The sequence below is a fragment of the Phymastichus coffea genome, unplaced genomic scaffold, assembly GCF_024137745.1.
Source record: "Phymastichus coffea isolate CEN01 unplaced genomic scaffold, Cenicafe_Pcof_1.1 PCOF00043, whole genome shotgun sequence".
NCBI lineage: Eukaryota > Metazoa > Arthropoda > Insecta > Hymenoptera > Eulophidae > Phymastichus > Phymastichus coffea.
The window spans coordinates 318,512-332,677 of NW_026706854.1; the positions used below are offsets into that span (position 1 = coordinate 318,512).

Consider the following 14,166-nt stretch of genomic DNA (forward strand, 5'->3'; position numbering starts at 1 on the left):
CTTGTATTGGTTTTATAGTTTTACAGCGGGAATTTTCTCATCATCCAAAATTACCGACCTATGATTAATGCGATGAGCGAATCTTACGTATTTTTAGTATATTATTTGTTAGTAAAAAATAAATCTTGCCTGTAAGTCATAAAATGACTTGAAATCGAAAAACAATTTATAAAATTATTTAATTTAATTTCATGATTCTTTTTCACAATATTCTTTCAATAGTCTCCTAATTTTCGTTTCATATTAATGCAATACGAATAATATTGAATGAAGCTTTATCTTATCAGTAATGCACAAGAAGATAGTATCTACAAATTTTTTAGAAGCATTTTGATTTTACAAAGTTCAGTTAACTTTGAAACCTGATCCTGTCAAGATGCTGAAATCTATAAAAACTTTTGCCTTCCCTCAGTGGTTAGCTAGCCTAGGAGGTAATTATTTTTATTATAACTAAATATTCCATATTTTTACTATTTTCTTATAAAGTAAATGAAATAATAGATGTAATGTATATGTTTTAGTTTTCTTAATAATGTTACAATTTGGTATTATGGGAGGTTCCATGTCTCCAACAATGATGAAACTTATGGCGTCTGATTCATCTATAGAATTTTATACGTACGAAGCCTCTTGGTTTGCATCTTTGATAAACGTTGGACGTATTTTCGGAGCATTATGCGGTTCAATCGCAACAGTTTATTTAGGAACGAAACGTACAGTGTTTTGGTCAATCATACCGATAGCTCTTGGTTGGTTTGGAATAGCTTTGGCAACCGATATAAATATTCTGTATATTGCAAGAGTTTCAACTGGAATTGGTGTAGGTATAGCAGTCAGTTCATATCCATTGTATCTTGGAGAAATAGCTATACCTAACATAAGAGGATCTTTAGTGTCTTTCGCGAATTTTGGTATGTCTGTTGGCCAATTATTAGGAAGCATTGTTAGCACTTACCTTGATGTAACAGAAGCAATGTTTATTTATTTTGGGATTTGTGTCTTTCTCATGGCTATGTTTTTTTTCTTACCTGAATCTCCGCATCACCTTGTAAAAGTTGGAAATCAAAACGCAGCTGAAAAATCAATTATTTGGTACAGATCTGGAATAAACGTGGATGAAGAATTTAATGAAGTTAAAATGTTTGTAGCCTCTGAAAGTAATATTGATTTTTGGGATAGATTGCGCGAATTCAAGAATTCTGGTACAAGAAGAGCAGCTTATCAAGTAATAACTCTTTTTGCATTTATGCAGATCAATGGTTTAAACAGTATTCTCTATTATCTAGAGATTATTTTAAAAAAGGCTCAACTCAACTTCATCAGTTCATCAGAACTTGTCATTTACCTTAATGTGTGTGCTGCGATATCTTCTATTATTTCTATATTCCTTATAGACAGATATGGACGAAAATTTTTATTACTATTATCTAGTACTGGTGTGACTATTGCTTTAACCATGCTGGCATGTCATTTTTTACTTATTGATATGAATATTGACGTAACAAAATTACAGTGGCTACCTGTGTTATCATTGGTTTTGTATATGTTATTTTTTTTTGTGGGGCTAATTACAATTCCTAGCACTATAATGAGTGAAATTATTCCATCGAACGTGAAATGTATTGTTGCTTGCATTGGTAGTTTCACAGCAGGATTGTTTTCATTCATATCAACTAAGACTTATCAACCTATGGTTGATTCCATGGGCGAAACTTTCGCATTTTTAGTATATGCCTTCTTAACTGTTATTATTATACCTTATGCAATATTTGTGATGCGAGAAACGAAAGGTAAAAGCCTACAACAGATTCAAGATGAATTAACGAAATAATGCATGATTCAAAGTGATAAAAGTTATGAGTAAAAATTATAAATTTCTATTTAATGGTGGCTAATCTAAAAAATCTATTTTAATAAATAAGATATCTTTGAATGGAAATAAAAAATTATCCATTTTATAGATTGAAATAATTTATGAAATGTAACTTTCCTTTGTTACATTTTCTAAGGTGCTTTTTAGATTTTTCCGAATAAGAATCGATGTTTCTCCTTTTATTCATGTGATATATTTTTCAGTATTATCAGATTCTAATTTATTTATTTTGATACGTTGACTACGATTATGACGACAAATTCTTAATAAGTGTGCATAATGAGTAAGTCAATTTCATCAAATGTAAATGATTACTATTTCGAATACTTGCGAATACTTACATATAATTAAAACCATCATCATTAATTTTTTTCAATGGATAATTATGTGAGTTATCTCAGGTTACAGAAATGTGCCTTTTAATTAATTTACAAAATGCTGAAATACATCATTGCAGTGGGTATAAATATGATTAGTATTTCAACGTTTTATTACATCAAGTGATGCCATTATCTCGTTCACATTGTTTGCAGATTGTATTTCAAAAAAGTATTTACACTCAATTTATTTCGATAAAATCGTACATTTCTTTGAAAAATGAGCTGTAATTCATTTTCAGAAAAAAATACCATTTTTATCAATAAAGTAGCCACCATTTTCAAATGGTGCTTTTTTTATTCAGAAATATTATTATACCTTGTTGAAGATTTTATATTTAATTAAAAGGTAAGTTAATTAATTATCAAAATATTAAAAATTTTTATAAGTAAGCACTTCAATATTTTAATAAAATTTGATTGCAACAAACATTCTCCCGAATACAAAAATTCATGACTTGAGGAAAATTCTTGTTTACACAAACTTACTCATCCAAGTACGTCGACGTTTGTTTTGAGAATCACTCCTAATTAAGAGCTCCAAGATATAGAATAAAAATTCAGTAATGCAAACACATACACACGGGCTTTTGATACAATTCAGTAGTCAGTCAGAAGTATTCAATTTGGCATTGGAAATATCAGTCGACGTTATTATTTCGTACGATCATGTTTCAACGGTGGATCGGTAATATAGTATTTCCTCAGTGGCTTGCTGGACTTGCAGGTAATAATTAATTATTAATTATTTCGAACCTAAATAATAACAAAAATATACGGCTCTTGTAAGTTTACAGAAAAATATTACTACCCTAAAAAACAGTACTAACAAAAGTATATAATAATCTTTTAGTGACGCTGTTACTGATTGAACTATCTTTCATGACTGGTTGGACATCTCCAGCATTGGCAAGATTAACAGATCCAAATTCACCAATCTTGCTGAGTACGAATGAAGCTTCTTGGGTAGCCTCACTTTTGAATCTTGGCCGTTTCTTTGGCTCTGTTGTCGGCGCTGTAACGACAGAGTACCTTGGCAGTAAGAAGTCTTTACTCGTTAGCCTTTTACCGATTGCACTCAGTTGGCTGGTCATGCTTTTTGCCAATATCGTGGAGTTGCTATATTTCGCGAGAATTTTAGGCGGTCTAGGATTTGGTATGGCATTTGCTACATTTCCATTGTACTTGGGTGAGATATCTATGCCTGAAATTCGAGGTGCTTTGGTATCAATGGGCTTTTGTGGAGGACAACTCGGTATGGTTATTGCCAGCTTATGCGGGTCTAATATGTCAATCAGTAGCTCAGCAACAATGTATTTGATCTGGTGTTTGCTGCTGATGTTATTCTACATGTGGTTACCAGAATCACCTTATTATTTAGTGATGACTAACAATTGCGAAGCTGCGAAGAAATCAATCAATTGGTACAGATCCGGGAATCATGTAGACGAGGAATTAAAAGCTGTTGAAAAATTCGTGGCGTGTTCCCGTATCAAGAGCTTCAGTGATAAACTGAATGATTTGAAAAAACCATATGTACGTCGTGCTCTATTCCATGTAATTATCTTATTCTTTTTCACGCAGTTGTGTGGTCTGAACAGTATTGCATTCTACATGGAAACAATACTCATTCGTGGAAAGTCTACGATGCTACGGCCGGCAACAGTCGTAGTATATTCTATGATTGCTAGTGTTTTCGCTACCATGGTGTCATTAATTTTAATCGACAGATTCGGACGAAGAATTTTATTTGTCGCTTCGAGCATCGGTTTCGTGTGTTCAATGTTTTTGCTGAGCACGCATTTTATGCTGCTCAAATACGACGTAATCAACATTCAGTGCTTGCCTGTGATTTCCCTGATCCTCTTCTCGGCAACAATTTATATTGGTTTCACGACTGTACCATCTACCATACTCAGTGAATTGTTTCCAGCTAACATCAAATGTACAGCATCGTGCATCGCCAGTTTAATTGGATCGGGTACAGCTTTTCTCTCTACAAAAACCTATCAACCACTGGTGGATTGGATTGGTGAAGCTTACACATTTGTGATGTATGCTAGTTTAGTGCTTATTATGATACCTTACGCATTGTTTATTATGCCGGAAACCAAAGGCAAGAGCCTATTACAGATTCAAGATCAATTGACGATGAAATAATTATTCGATCGAGAAACATTGAATCCTTATACTTTTTAAATCAGAGTGTCAGTGATATAAAAGATAAATACAAGTATTTTTTTATCTTTACCTAGCAAGTTTAGTTAAGTATGTTGACCTAAGCGCCTGATCTAAAAACTTTGTACGCTGAAAACAAAACTTTTATTTTTATTTTAGATTAAAAGTCTTTTATTTCTTGTTAAGACCGAAATGATTTTATCTAATCAAGTATTTAGATAGAAGCTTACTTTATCGTCTAGTAGCATCATGTTGATATTGTGAAAGTTTTTTTTTATAATGAGGCATTTGAGATTGTTAATATATATCTGATTCGTATGTTTAAGTTTCGATTCTTCATAAAACATTATCAATAATTATATGAAATAAAGAAATATTCTCCCTAAAAAACAATCGGTCGCAATGTTATGAAACTTTTTATGATGTCACGCGATATCTGGTAGTGTTACTAGTGTTTTGTGTTTACTAATAGTTTTGTAGTTGAAAAAAAGAATGAACAATTAATGTTAATAATGTGATCAAAAATTTATTTCAATTTAACAAAAATATTGTTATGCATAGGCTATAGTTGATGCGTACGAAAAAGCGGACATTTTTCTCATGATGACATGTAACCTAAAGTAATGTGACATTAAAGAAAATTTTTTACCTAATTAACAAGCTTATGTGGTAGATCAGATTTAGTGGCGAACGTTCTTAAATGTAAAAGGAACCGTTTAATTTCTCTTGTAATGAACAAAAAATCTTTTGGTGAAATAGAATTTTACGTGAACTCTTTTAACGCAACACTAATCATATACACAACAACTTTCGAAGGGAATGGTGCATACAATAAATCCAATATGGTCAGATGCGCGCACAGCGCGCTATATGAAACTCTAGTTGAATAAAAATAGCGTTTTGTAAAAAAATTTATATAATCAATTTCTTAATCTGTTAAATATCTTAGCGTGTCGTGCTTTATTATACGTACGAAATGTAATCAGATCAATTATAACGTTTAATCAGAAATGAGTCTACTTAAACAAGAGTTAAATATTTGGTTCCTGGAAAGTTACCTTTATTTTTAATTATTAACCAAGCTGGTAAGATAATTATCACCATAAAATATTTATCATTCTTTGAAGCTCTCAATAAATACATATAATCTAATAAAGTGATATTTAAGTAACATAAAATTAATAAAGATTTATCGTTAAGGGATTATGATCTTTACATAACTTCTTCACCTCTCGCAGGGTCTAGCTTTTCTTGGAAAAGCAAAATAAACGACCAAAGTGACTTGTAATCAGGTTAGCTTATCACTTTACATAGTGCCTTGAGACAAAGCAACTCGTGCTATACACTTGCGCAGTAATTGCCAAGAGCGATTCTATACTCGTGATTGAAGCTAAACGCGCCCCTGAACTCAGACGCACCGTCGATCGATGTCGTTGGGCGTACGGCACTCCAACACGGCGCCAAAAATTTGCGCTTCTGCCTATGCGCAAATTACATTTCTTTCCTTTGTCACTTCCGTTCCGTTACCTGTGACAGACTTAATTTCCTTTAGTTAATCGAATTCGAAAAGAACTTCTGATCTATTTAAATATTTCAGGGCGTATCATAGTATAATAACAAGTCTAGAAAAGTTTTTAGGTCTTTTACGTTCAATTCATTATTAATGTTCACCGTAATATGAAACAAATATTTCATATCAGTATACCACTGTTGAAGGAAAAATTAAGAATTACAGATTGAAAAAATATCGTCAGTAATATCAGGAGCGAAGAAAAAGACAGCGAACAAATAGCGTTCGTAACGACACAGCTGGGGAGTCGGCCGAAAGAGCTTGCATTTTTCATCGGCAATGGTATATATGATCAGCCAGTATGCTCGTAATTGGATCCTGCCAGGGAAAACTTGAAAACATCGGTACAAAAAAATTGTCAATAGTTCAGGCATCTTATTAGTATCGTTATCGACACGTTCTAGAGATTTGCGAAACCGTTTTTAAAAATTGTATTTTAAAAAAATTATTATTTTTATTGTACGTTGATAAAACGAATCGTACGGCAATTACAATAAATAAAATAAATTAAAACAGAGTTTCACAAATGTCCTCGTAAATCATTTAAAAAGATAGAAAAAGTAACAAATATCCGAAGTTCGATTTTTAAAAACTGAAATCTTAAGAGATTTAAAAATATTGATGAAGCAACTTATTCATTGTTCAGAGTTGCCGTACTATCAATCGTTTTCTTCCCCATCAGATACACATTATATAACATTCTCTCTGTATATAAAGCTGTACTTTTTTAGAAAGCGAAATACAACATATCAACAGTGAGTAGATATATTAAGAGTTGTAAGGGGGGGGGGTAGAAGATAGCGCCGTTTGATTTCGTATCGCCAAGTGTAGTAAAGGCTGCTAATGACTAGCACGATTTATTGATATTGCTTGTGCGCGGGAGCGAAACGGCTAAGCTTTGAACTAAAGCATCGAGTAGGTGCTCAGGTCAAAGCGTCTGGCTCATTTAGATACTGAAATGTTCATCTGACCATTTGATTTTTTCATGAAGAAATCATTATAATATTTTTTCATACGCAGCTCTATTCCACAATAATAAATTATTTAAAATTCACTACAAAGTTCTCAAAAAATAGTGTAAAACATTATTCTTTACGTACATTTGAGTTTTATTTATTTGATGCAGGAACTAAAGTGAATCTTGTTAAGCAAAGACACTTTGCCTGCACTTTTATCTTCTACGAGTATTTATTTACAAACTAAATATTTCAGCAAGTACAAAAACGAGTATCATAAAAGTCGAAGTCGTCTGCATTGCAGATGACCTTCCATTGAAAGGAGTCGAACGGATGGTGAAATTGTTGTTAAGCTCGACGTACAGCTCGATCCAAGGCAGGTAATATTTGACATCGGCGTATAGACCAGGTAGTCTTGGCCACGCGCAACCCTCACCGCCAGACACTACCCCCGTCAGATAACCCTCGCATATCATGCCACCACCCGAGTCTCCCTGCAAAATTCCAAGCATACGTGTTCTGTAACTTTACAAATATGGCATTCCCTTTGATTTTTAAGAATCTCCTTTGCCGCACATGAAATTCGATACCTTTTCAAGACTGAGCTAAAGAATTAAAAACTCAAAAATTCCAAACCTTAGTGCGAAATATGAATTTAATAACACTCGATATTTAACAAAAATGGGTATATAATGTTAAAATATCATAAGATTAAATAAAATGAAATACCTGACAAGCATCTCGACCACCATCGAGATAACCAGCACAGAACATGCCTGGTGGAATAGATGAGTAATTATATAAAAGCTCTCGGCACAGCGGAATAGGCAGGAGAGGCACGTCGACGAATAGAAGATAAGCGCTAATGGGGCCTTCCTGTAGAAAGGTGAAAACGATCTAAATATTGCCGCGACCTGTTAAATTTCAAAATAATGCACTTACGTATTGGATACGTCCCCATCCTGCCACTTGGCATTCTGTGTGTGGGATCATTTTGTCGCGCATTACAGGAGCTGGTCGCACGTACGGATCAAATACAAATGGTGTTTCCACCTGAAAAAATTCAAGAATTATAATTCATGCTGTCATGCGAGTACGTGCATACGGACCCTCAACAGAGCGACATCGTTGTGAAGAGTATCAATGTCGAACTCTGGATGTACGATGCGTTCAGACACGTAGCTCCATTGCCGTGCTCTATTTGTATTTTTCAGTACAATTTCGCCAGCAATGACAATTATTGTGTAGGCACCAATGACTTTACCTAGGTTACTGCAAATTAAATCATTTTTGTGCTGAAATTGAAATCGCTGTGCGGCGCAAGGAGCTATATTTCAGATTTGCCGATTCAATTAGACAAAAAGCCAAAGATTAAAGCCCCATCGGGAATGCCGATAGCGCAGCTCGTCGGCAGAAATTTCAAGAGGGAATACTCACTCGAGCATGCAGTGACCCGCGGTGAGAACCCAGTCAGGCGTCAATATACTGCCACCGCAGAAATGGCTTTGAGAGTATCTCCTCCGCAGGGAGACCTGAAATCCTCAGCTTGCAAATCCTTTCGCTTGAAATTCAGCGTATATATCGATATAATCCATTTACCTGCTGCGGAAATTGGCCTAAAACAGCTTTGGTTCCATTGACTATTCGACGGGGCACTTTTTTCAGTAATTCCTCGGTATTCGATCGCGCGGCTGATTCGTAATTACCCAATAATCGACCTAAAAACCAAAATAGTCCACCGATTTGTTTGAACTCCTAAGCAATCCACAGAGGAAATACACATGAGTAAGAAGATAGGACGCAATGATATCACTCTTCCAGCAAATATATGTATAGGCAGAGTTTTTCCTAGTCGTTTCACTGACCTGCAGTACAATCGAAAAGTAATGCAACGCCGCACAAAACTAATAGCGCGTACTTCCACATGACGAGACGAGCCACTTCACGCGTAGCGAATATCCAGTTTGGCTTTCGTTGTGGCGTTGACAATGTCTGCAAGGCTGCGATTGCGGTTATCTATCTATCGCTTATCGCCTATTTCTTATAAATTGATAATCGAAAAGAATTTAATCCGTTATCGATGCTCTTTAAAAAAATTTTTCCGCAAACTTGTTCACGTATTTTATGAATGACATTCACTCGTGGAGGAAATATTTCATTAAAATACAATCAAAAGGAAGTGCAAAGTCATACGATCATTCGTAGTTACGTTACGTTGCCGTTGCAGTGTAATCGATTGATCGCCAATCATCGCTGTTGACACTTAATTAGTCCAAAATCCATCTGATAATACTGTATTCATAGAATTAACATCGGTGATCGCAAATTGATAATCAAACTGAAGGAAAGCCGGGTGGTGCAGCTGTGTCGATCATTAAAATGTAGGTGTAAGATAAGCAGCAGCACTCATAATAACAAAGAGAAAAAGAGGGAGAGAGAGAGAGAGAGAGAAGTACATATAGCAGCACTCATTATGAAACGTACTGAGTCATGACCACAGATAAACAAAAATCTCTTTCTCCCAACATCATAATTTCATAGCTGAAGATAAAATGGTCATTGCGACAATCCGCAATGACGTCGCAAGATAACTCGAGAAGCAAGGATGAGTAAGGATTACGCCGATAACACGTGATATATCTGGTGACCGGTGAGCGAGAGCAAGCAAACAGCCAAACAAGAAAAAAAAAACACCGAACTGAAACGTTAAGGGTCGCTACGGCGCCGTTGCGCAAGCGAAATATAAACGGCGCGTATAGCCGTGACCTCCATCCTCCGTATACGCCACGCTAGACGACGTCGATCTTCTTCCTCGCCGTTGTCTGGCCGAGCTGCGCATCCGCAAAAGGGCTACGACACCAAAGCCTCATACTGCCTGCGCTGCTCTCAATTTTCATGGGAATGAGCTTACTTACCGCGCACTTATTCCTTTTTTTACCCCGTTTCGCTGAGTCGCTGATCGGATGAGCCGTCACGGTGTGCTTATCAATGAAATAGCATTGTTTTTATGAATGCTTTTTTTTACTTACTACAGCGTTTCTTCAGTTAATAATATATACAAATAATTTCTATGAATAGTGTTAATAAATAAAAAAATTGTTACAAAAACATTATAAGATAACAGCGAAGCGTTGGTCCATCATTAACAATTCGAAATACTTTATTCAGACCAATTGTAAAAGCCTTGTCACATCCTCCTGCACTGTGAACAGACTTGATTTATTTGAACGGTGTGTGAATCATCGCGCGTTAAAACCCCCCATGAATATCTAGCGTAAACGACGAGAAACACAATGGATTCCAGTGCGCTGTAAAACAAAAACACAGACGAAGGACTTACAGTTCGAGCCGGAGAGAAGAGAAAAAAACGGCAGGCTAAGCGGTATAATAACGGTAATGACAATTTGGTTAATTAAAAGAGGGTGCAGGTGCAGCAGCAGACGCATCCGCGAGCATGAAAAAAAAACCGCGAAAGAGAGATGGTATCAACTTGAGCACGGTGAAAGTTTGTCGTCGGCGGTAATTTTACGACGACATAATTTTACCGATCTCCTCGGTAGCTTCCTCCGCGTTCGTTTTTGGCGTTGCGTAATGGGCGACGTTGCGGTAAATGTATTTTCGGGAGATTCGCGTGACGATTAAAAGAGTACACGCTGCTCGGCGATCGTCTGGACACTGTCTTTTAGATAACACCGTAATTTACGATGTTGATGGTTTTTTCTTTCAGTTCAATGCGATATTTTTGCATGTTTCTGTTTTCACCTTACGCAACGTTTATTACGCAAAAAAAAAACATTTTTCAATGGAGACGAAAAAAACAAGGCCATTCAATACGCTTTCATTCGGCGGACGTCGAATGAAGGAGAAAAAAAAAAGAAAGTTATATCCCGCATGTACGTACAACGGCACGCCTAATTCTGGTAAACACGAAAATAACGAAGTGCAAAAGCTTTCAAGGGCCGACATGCAACCGACGGTTCGCGCATTTCACGCCCCAAGTCCTACGCGAGTGTCTGCGGTCATTAACATCGCGGCAGAATATGCGTGTAGTACTCGACTTCGCTGTATACAACGTGCTACGCGAGCGAACGTTTATTGCGCGGCCAGCCGCCTGCGCATAATTAGGCGCTCTCTGTACGCCGATAGTTCAGTTCGGCGAGTTTGGCGGCTGCTGCCACCTCTTCTTTCTTGTGCGCAACTTGGTTGTAAGCTCGTTTCTTCATCGTACAGATTATCTGCGCTGGTCGCGTAATTTTTACTGGATCGCAAAAAATACGGAGTCCGTAGAAAAACAATTGTTCTCGCGATGCGTACGAAAACTTCTGTATAAAAATAGTTTGCCGGGCTTATAATACCGGCTGCGGTGAGGCTAACTTGGAAATGTCCGTCGCTTAATTTTTATCAAGCGCACTCCAGAGCCACCGTGCTATGGGACTCTAAGCCTGGCAATGGGATTATGACGGTCTGTGTAGCGCGAAACTCTATCGAATTTATCTTTGAAGCCCTTCGTCCAGCTGCATCGTTACAACTTGGATTCTTCGCGACCAAGCATAAAGTTCAAACTTCATGGATGATTATGCGGATTTGAAAGGATAATTATTGGTGCCGATCTAGTGGTATGTGGATGTAGACGTCGACGAGCGTAGGTTACTCCAAGCGAATTAGTTGCGTACACGTTTTAATTATGTTCCTTTTTTTATGAATTGACGAGTAGCCTTGGAAGATTAGCACATTTATTAATAAATCGCTTGATGACCGTCATATTTCTCCGTTAGCAGAAAGTTACGGCTTAACAGTACTTTCGTTTTTTTTATATATCGGAAAATTGCTTGGGAGAACAAAGAACCCTCGTTGCCGAAACGACCCTCGCGCGCCATGTCCGCCCAAAGATTCGACCCTCGCAAAAGCAAAACGGCATCCGCGCCTGTATTCCGCAGCAACACGCCACGAGACGCAATAAAATAGAGCGGATCGCGTTTGAAAAATCACGGTACGACCTCTCTCTCTCTCTCTCTCTCTCTCTCTCTCTCTCTCTCTCTCAAGCTTTTTTGTGCAAGAAGAATTTAAATTTATGCGCTTGTACAGCAAATGGGCCTCGCTGTAAAAGTTACATGATACGTTTCTATTGCTTCCGATCATCTTGCGCGTTCCAACATGGTACTTACACTTGCCGACTTTGTATTCAATCTCCTCGGAACTTTTATTTATGGTTCGGACCGTTATTCTTCAAAGAGCAGTCTACTGCGCTGAAAAATATTCATATAGAATGTCGAGCGTCGAATGTTGGATTTACGAGGGAATTATTAAACACACAGAGAGATGAGAAATAGCTAGCATGAGAAGTATATAAGGATTCAAGGCCGAAAGATTACGTGAGTCTCTTACCAAGCTGCCATGCACGAAACTTGGCAGCGCCTGCAGATATGCTGAATCTTATACTCGCATGCCGCGCGCAATTTCTCTTTATCGTACAGCCGCGACTGTCGTTCTTGTTTTGTGCTCTGCAATTCTTTCTTTTCTTCGTCCTTCCAGCCAGACGCTTTATTCACCGTCTGTACCGAGACATACAAATATTGCAAGATTACCAAGAGAAAAAAAAAGAGCTTCGAGTGCCCAAATGTCGCAACGACCGCTGATCACGGTAACCGACGCTCGTTTCGCGTTCGTCGTACAGTTAACCCGCGTATGCGCATAATCACGAGCACGACGCCAGAGGGTTTTTTATGCAGCGAACTCGGGAAAAATATTTATCCTTCGCGCACCAAGTCTCCCCGGGGGTGGACGCCACCGCATATGAATTCGTCTGGCGAGAACCTGATGAAAGATGCGGAAAGTGCGCATGTTAAATCACTGTCGGCTGGATAAATAATTGGCTATTATGAATCACGCATCACGCGTCTTTTTACATTTCTCGCTCAGCGCGGCAATTTCGTTCGAATTGTCTCGGGAACAAGAGGCTCAGACGAGCGAGCGCGTGATACAGCACATTAGCGGGTCTCGTGCGCGCGAACGACCCTTCTCTATACACACTTTTCGGAAAGAGAGAGATAATCCAAGGGAGAGCTAAGTCGTCGTCGTCGTCGTCGCCTGCGTCCCTTTTTTTTCTCCAGTCTCCGAACGTAAGCTTCAAGAAAACGAGCGACCAGTGCTTTCGAGCGAAGCTTTTATCTGGCTGTTTTAAGCTTACCCAGGGCTTTCCTTTAATTATTTTGTCGAGTGCTCTTGTTCCTATACGCAAACTTGAACAAACCACTTCCTCTTCATGCACCTTTTATTAACTTCTTTTGGAATACTGGCTTATCGTGAGCTAAGCTATTCAGGACTTTTTTTTTTAAATATTAAGTTGGAGATCGACTATGCCGATTTCGTAAAGTAAACAAATTTTTTTACCGAAACTTTGAAGTAAGAGAGCGCCTCGTGAAGTTAAATCTGAGCGTGCCATGAGAAGTTCACGATCGACAATGTCTGTCGATCCGTGCCGTCACTTGCAAGAACCGCTACTGGTTCAATTCGAACTTCCAATTGTATATGATAATAAAATTTGTTAGATTCTCGAACCTGAATGGACACACGATAGAGAGGCAATATAAAAAAACACCAAGACCTACGCGATGGGCTCACGCTTGTTCACTATTTAAGTTTATAAGATCCAAATGCGTGATAATTTTTATTGAAATCCCGCCAAATCTGCCAGTACTTCAATTCGTTAACTTCAATTTCATCAAGAAATTATGTCTGATTGTTCTTCTGCACGAGTTAATTTTTTAGAAAAACTTAATATTTTTAACACTCCACTACACGTTCTAATCTCTATTTAATCTGCTCCCTTCCAGGAATGAAATCAATTCAATAACAAATATGGAACTAATTTTTGACATTGCATCGCGAAAGCCAATAATACCATAATCGTCTTATTGTCCAGATGGCGGCGTCAGTGGCGCAGGAAACAACAAAGAAACATAGGATAAAGATTGACGATGTAAGATCTGTAACGCGATCCGCTGACCATTGGCCTTTCTTCTCTTTGTGCGTCCATCGGTGAAAAGAGACGATGCAGACGTAATATTAATGGGGAGACAGCGCGCCGCATTTCCCCAGTGGACACGCGTTCGAGGAGAGGGCGATTCGTACTGACCCCACTGACTGTTATGTAATCACGAATCGCCCGTAGGCACCTTCAAGATGAATTCCGACCTGCACGCAGGCCGCATC

General features: G+C 37.7%; 3 protein-coding genes across 3 annotated transcripts; 2 read left to right on the forward strand and 1 right to left on the reverse strand.

Moving 5' to 3' along the window:
- Positions 1 to 345: 345 nt before the first annotated feature.
- On the forward strand, positions 346 to 2,470 carry LOC131664263 (facilitated trehalose transporter Tret1-like). Its single transcript, XM_058935223.1, has 2 exons — positions 346 to 431; positions 522 to 2,470. The coding sequence occupies exons 1-2, from the start codon at positions 377 to 379 to the stop codon at positions 1,829 to 1,831; spliced, it is 1,365 nt and encodes a 454-aa protein (XP_058791206.1). The 5' UTR covers positions 346 to 376; the 3' UTR covers positions 1,832 to 2,470.
- Positions 2,471 to 2,775: 305 nt separating this feature from the next.
- Positions 2,776 to 5,491, forward strand: LOC131664262 (facilitated trehalose transporter Tret1-like). The gene is made up of 2 exons (XM_058935222.1): positions 2,776 to 2,977; positions 3,104 to 5,491. The coding sequence occupies exons 1-2, from the start codon at positions 2,920 to 2,922 to the stop codon at positions 4,408 to 4,410; spliced, it is 1,365 nt and encodes a 454-aa protein (XP_058791205.1). The 5' UTR covers positions 2,776 to 2,919; the 3' UTR covers positions 4,411 to 5,491.
- A 1,545-nt stretch (positions 5,492 to 7,036) lies between these two features.
- On the reverse strand, positions 7,037 to 8,951 carry LOC131664264 (trypsin-like). The gene is made up of 7 exons (XM_058935225.1): positions 8,820 to 8,951; positions 8,554 to 8,672; positions 8,392 to 8,486; positions 8,064 to 8,226; positions 7,897 to 8,007; positions 7,684 to 7,830; positions 7,037 to 7,448 (listed from the first exon to the last, which is right to left on the reverse strand). Exons 1-7 carry the CDS (start codon positions 8,878 to 8,880, stop codon positions 7,191 to 7,193), a joined length of 954 nt encoding a protein of 317 aa, XP_058791208.1. The 5' UTR covers positions 8,881 to 8,951; the 3' UTR covers positions 7,037 to 7,190.
- Between the last annotated feature and the right edge of the window lie 5,215 nt (positions 8,952 to 14,166).

What these genes read in the sequence shown, in the direction of transcription:
- LOC131664263 (XM_058935223.1), top strand. Translation starts at nt 377, where the DNA reads ATGCTGAAATCTATAAAAACTTTTGCCTTCCCTCAGTGGTTAGCTAGC. An exon ending in GTGGTTAGCTAGCCTAGGAG is followed by an intron (nt 432 to 521) that starts GTAATTATTTTT and finishes TATATGTTTTAG; the next exon opens with TTTTCTTAATAATGTTACAA.
- LOC131664262 (XM_058935222.1), top strand. Translation starts at nt 2,920, where the DNA reads ATGTTTCAACGGTGGATCGGTAATATAGTATTTCCTCAGTGGCTTGCT. An exon ending in GTGGCTTGCTGGACTTGCAG is followed by an intron (nt 2,978 to 3,103) that starts GTAATAATTAAT and finishes ATAATCTTTTAG; the next exon opens with TGACGCTGTTACTGATTGAA.
- LOC131664264 (XM_058935225.1), bottom strand. Translation starts at nt 8,880, where the DNA reads ATGTGGAAGTACGCGCTATTAGTTTTGTGCGGCGTTGCATTACTTTTC. An exon ending in GCGGGTCACTGCATGCTCGA is followed by an intron (nt 8,227 to 8,391) that starts GTGAGTATTCCC and finishes TTTAATTTGCAG; the next exon opens with TAACCTAGGTAAAGTCATTG. An exon ending in GATGGGGACGTATCCAATAC is followed by an intron (nt 7,831 to 7,896) that starts GTAAGTGCATTA and finishes ACCTTTCTACAG; the next exon opens with GAAGGCCCCATTAGCGCTTA.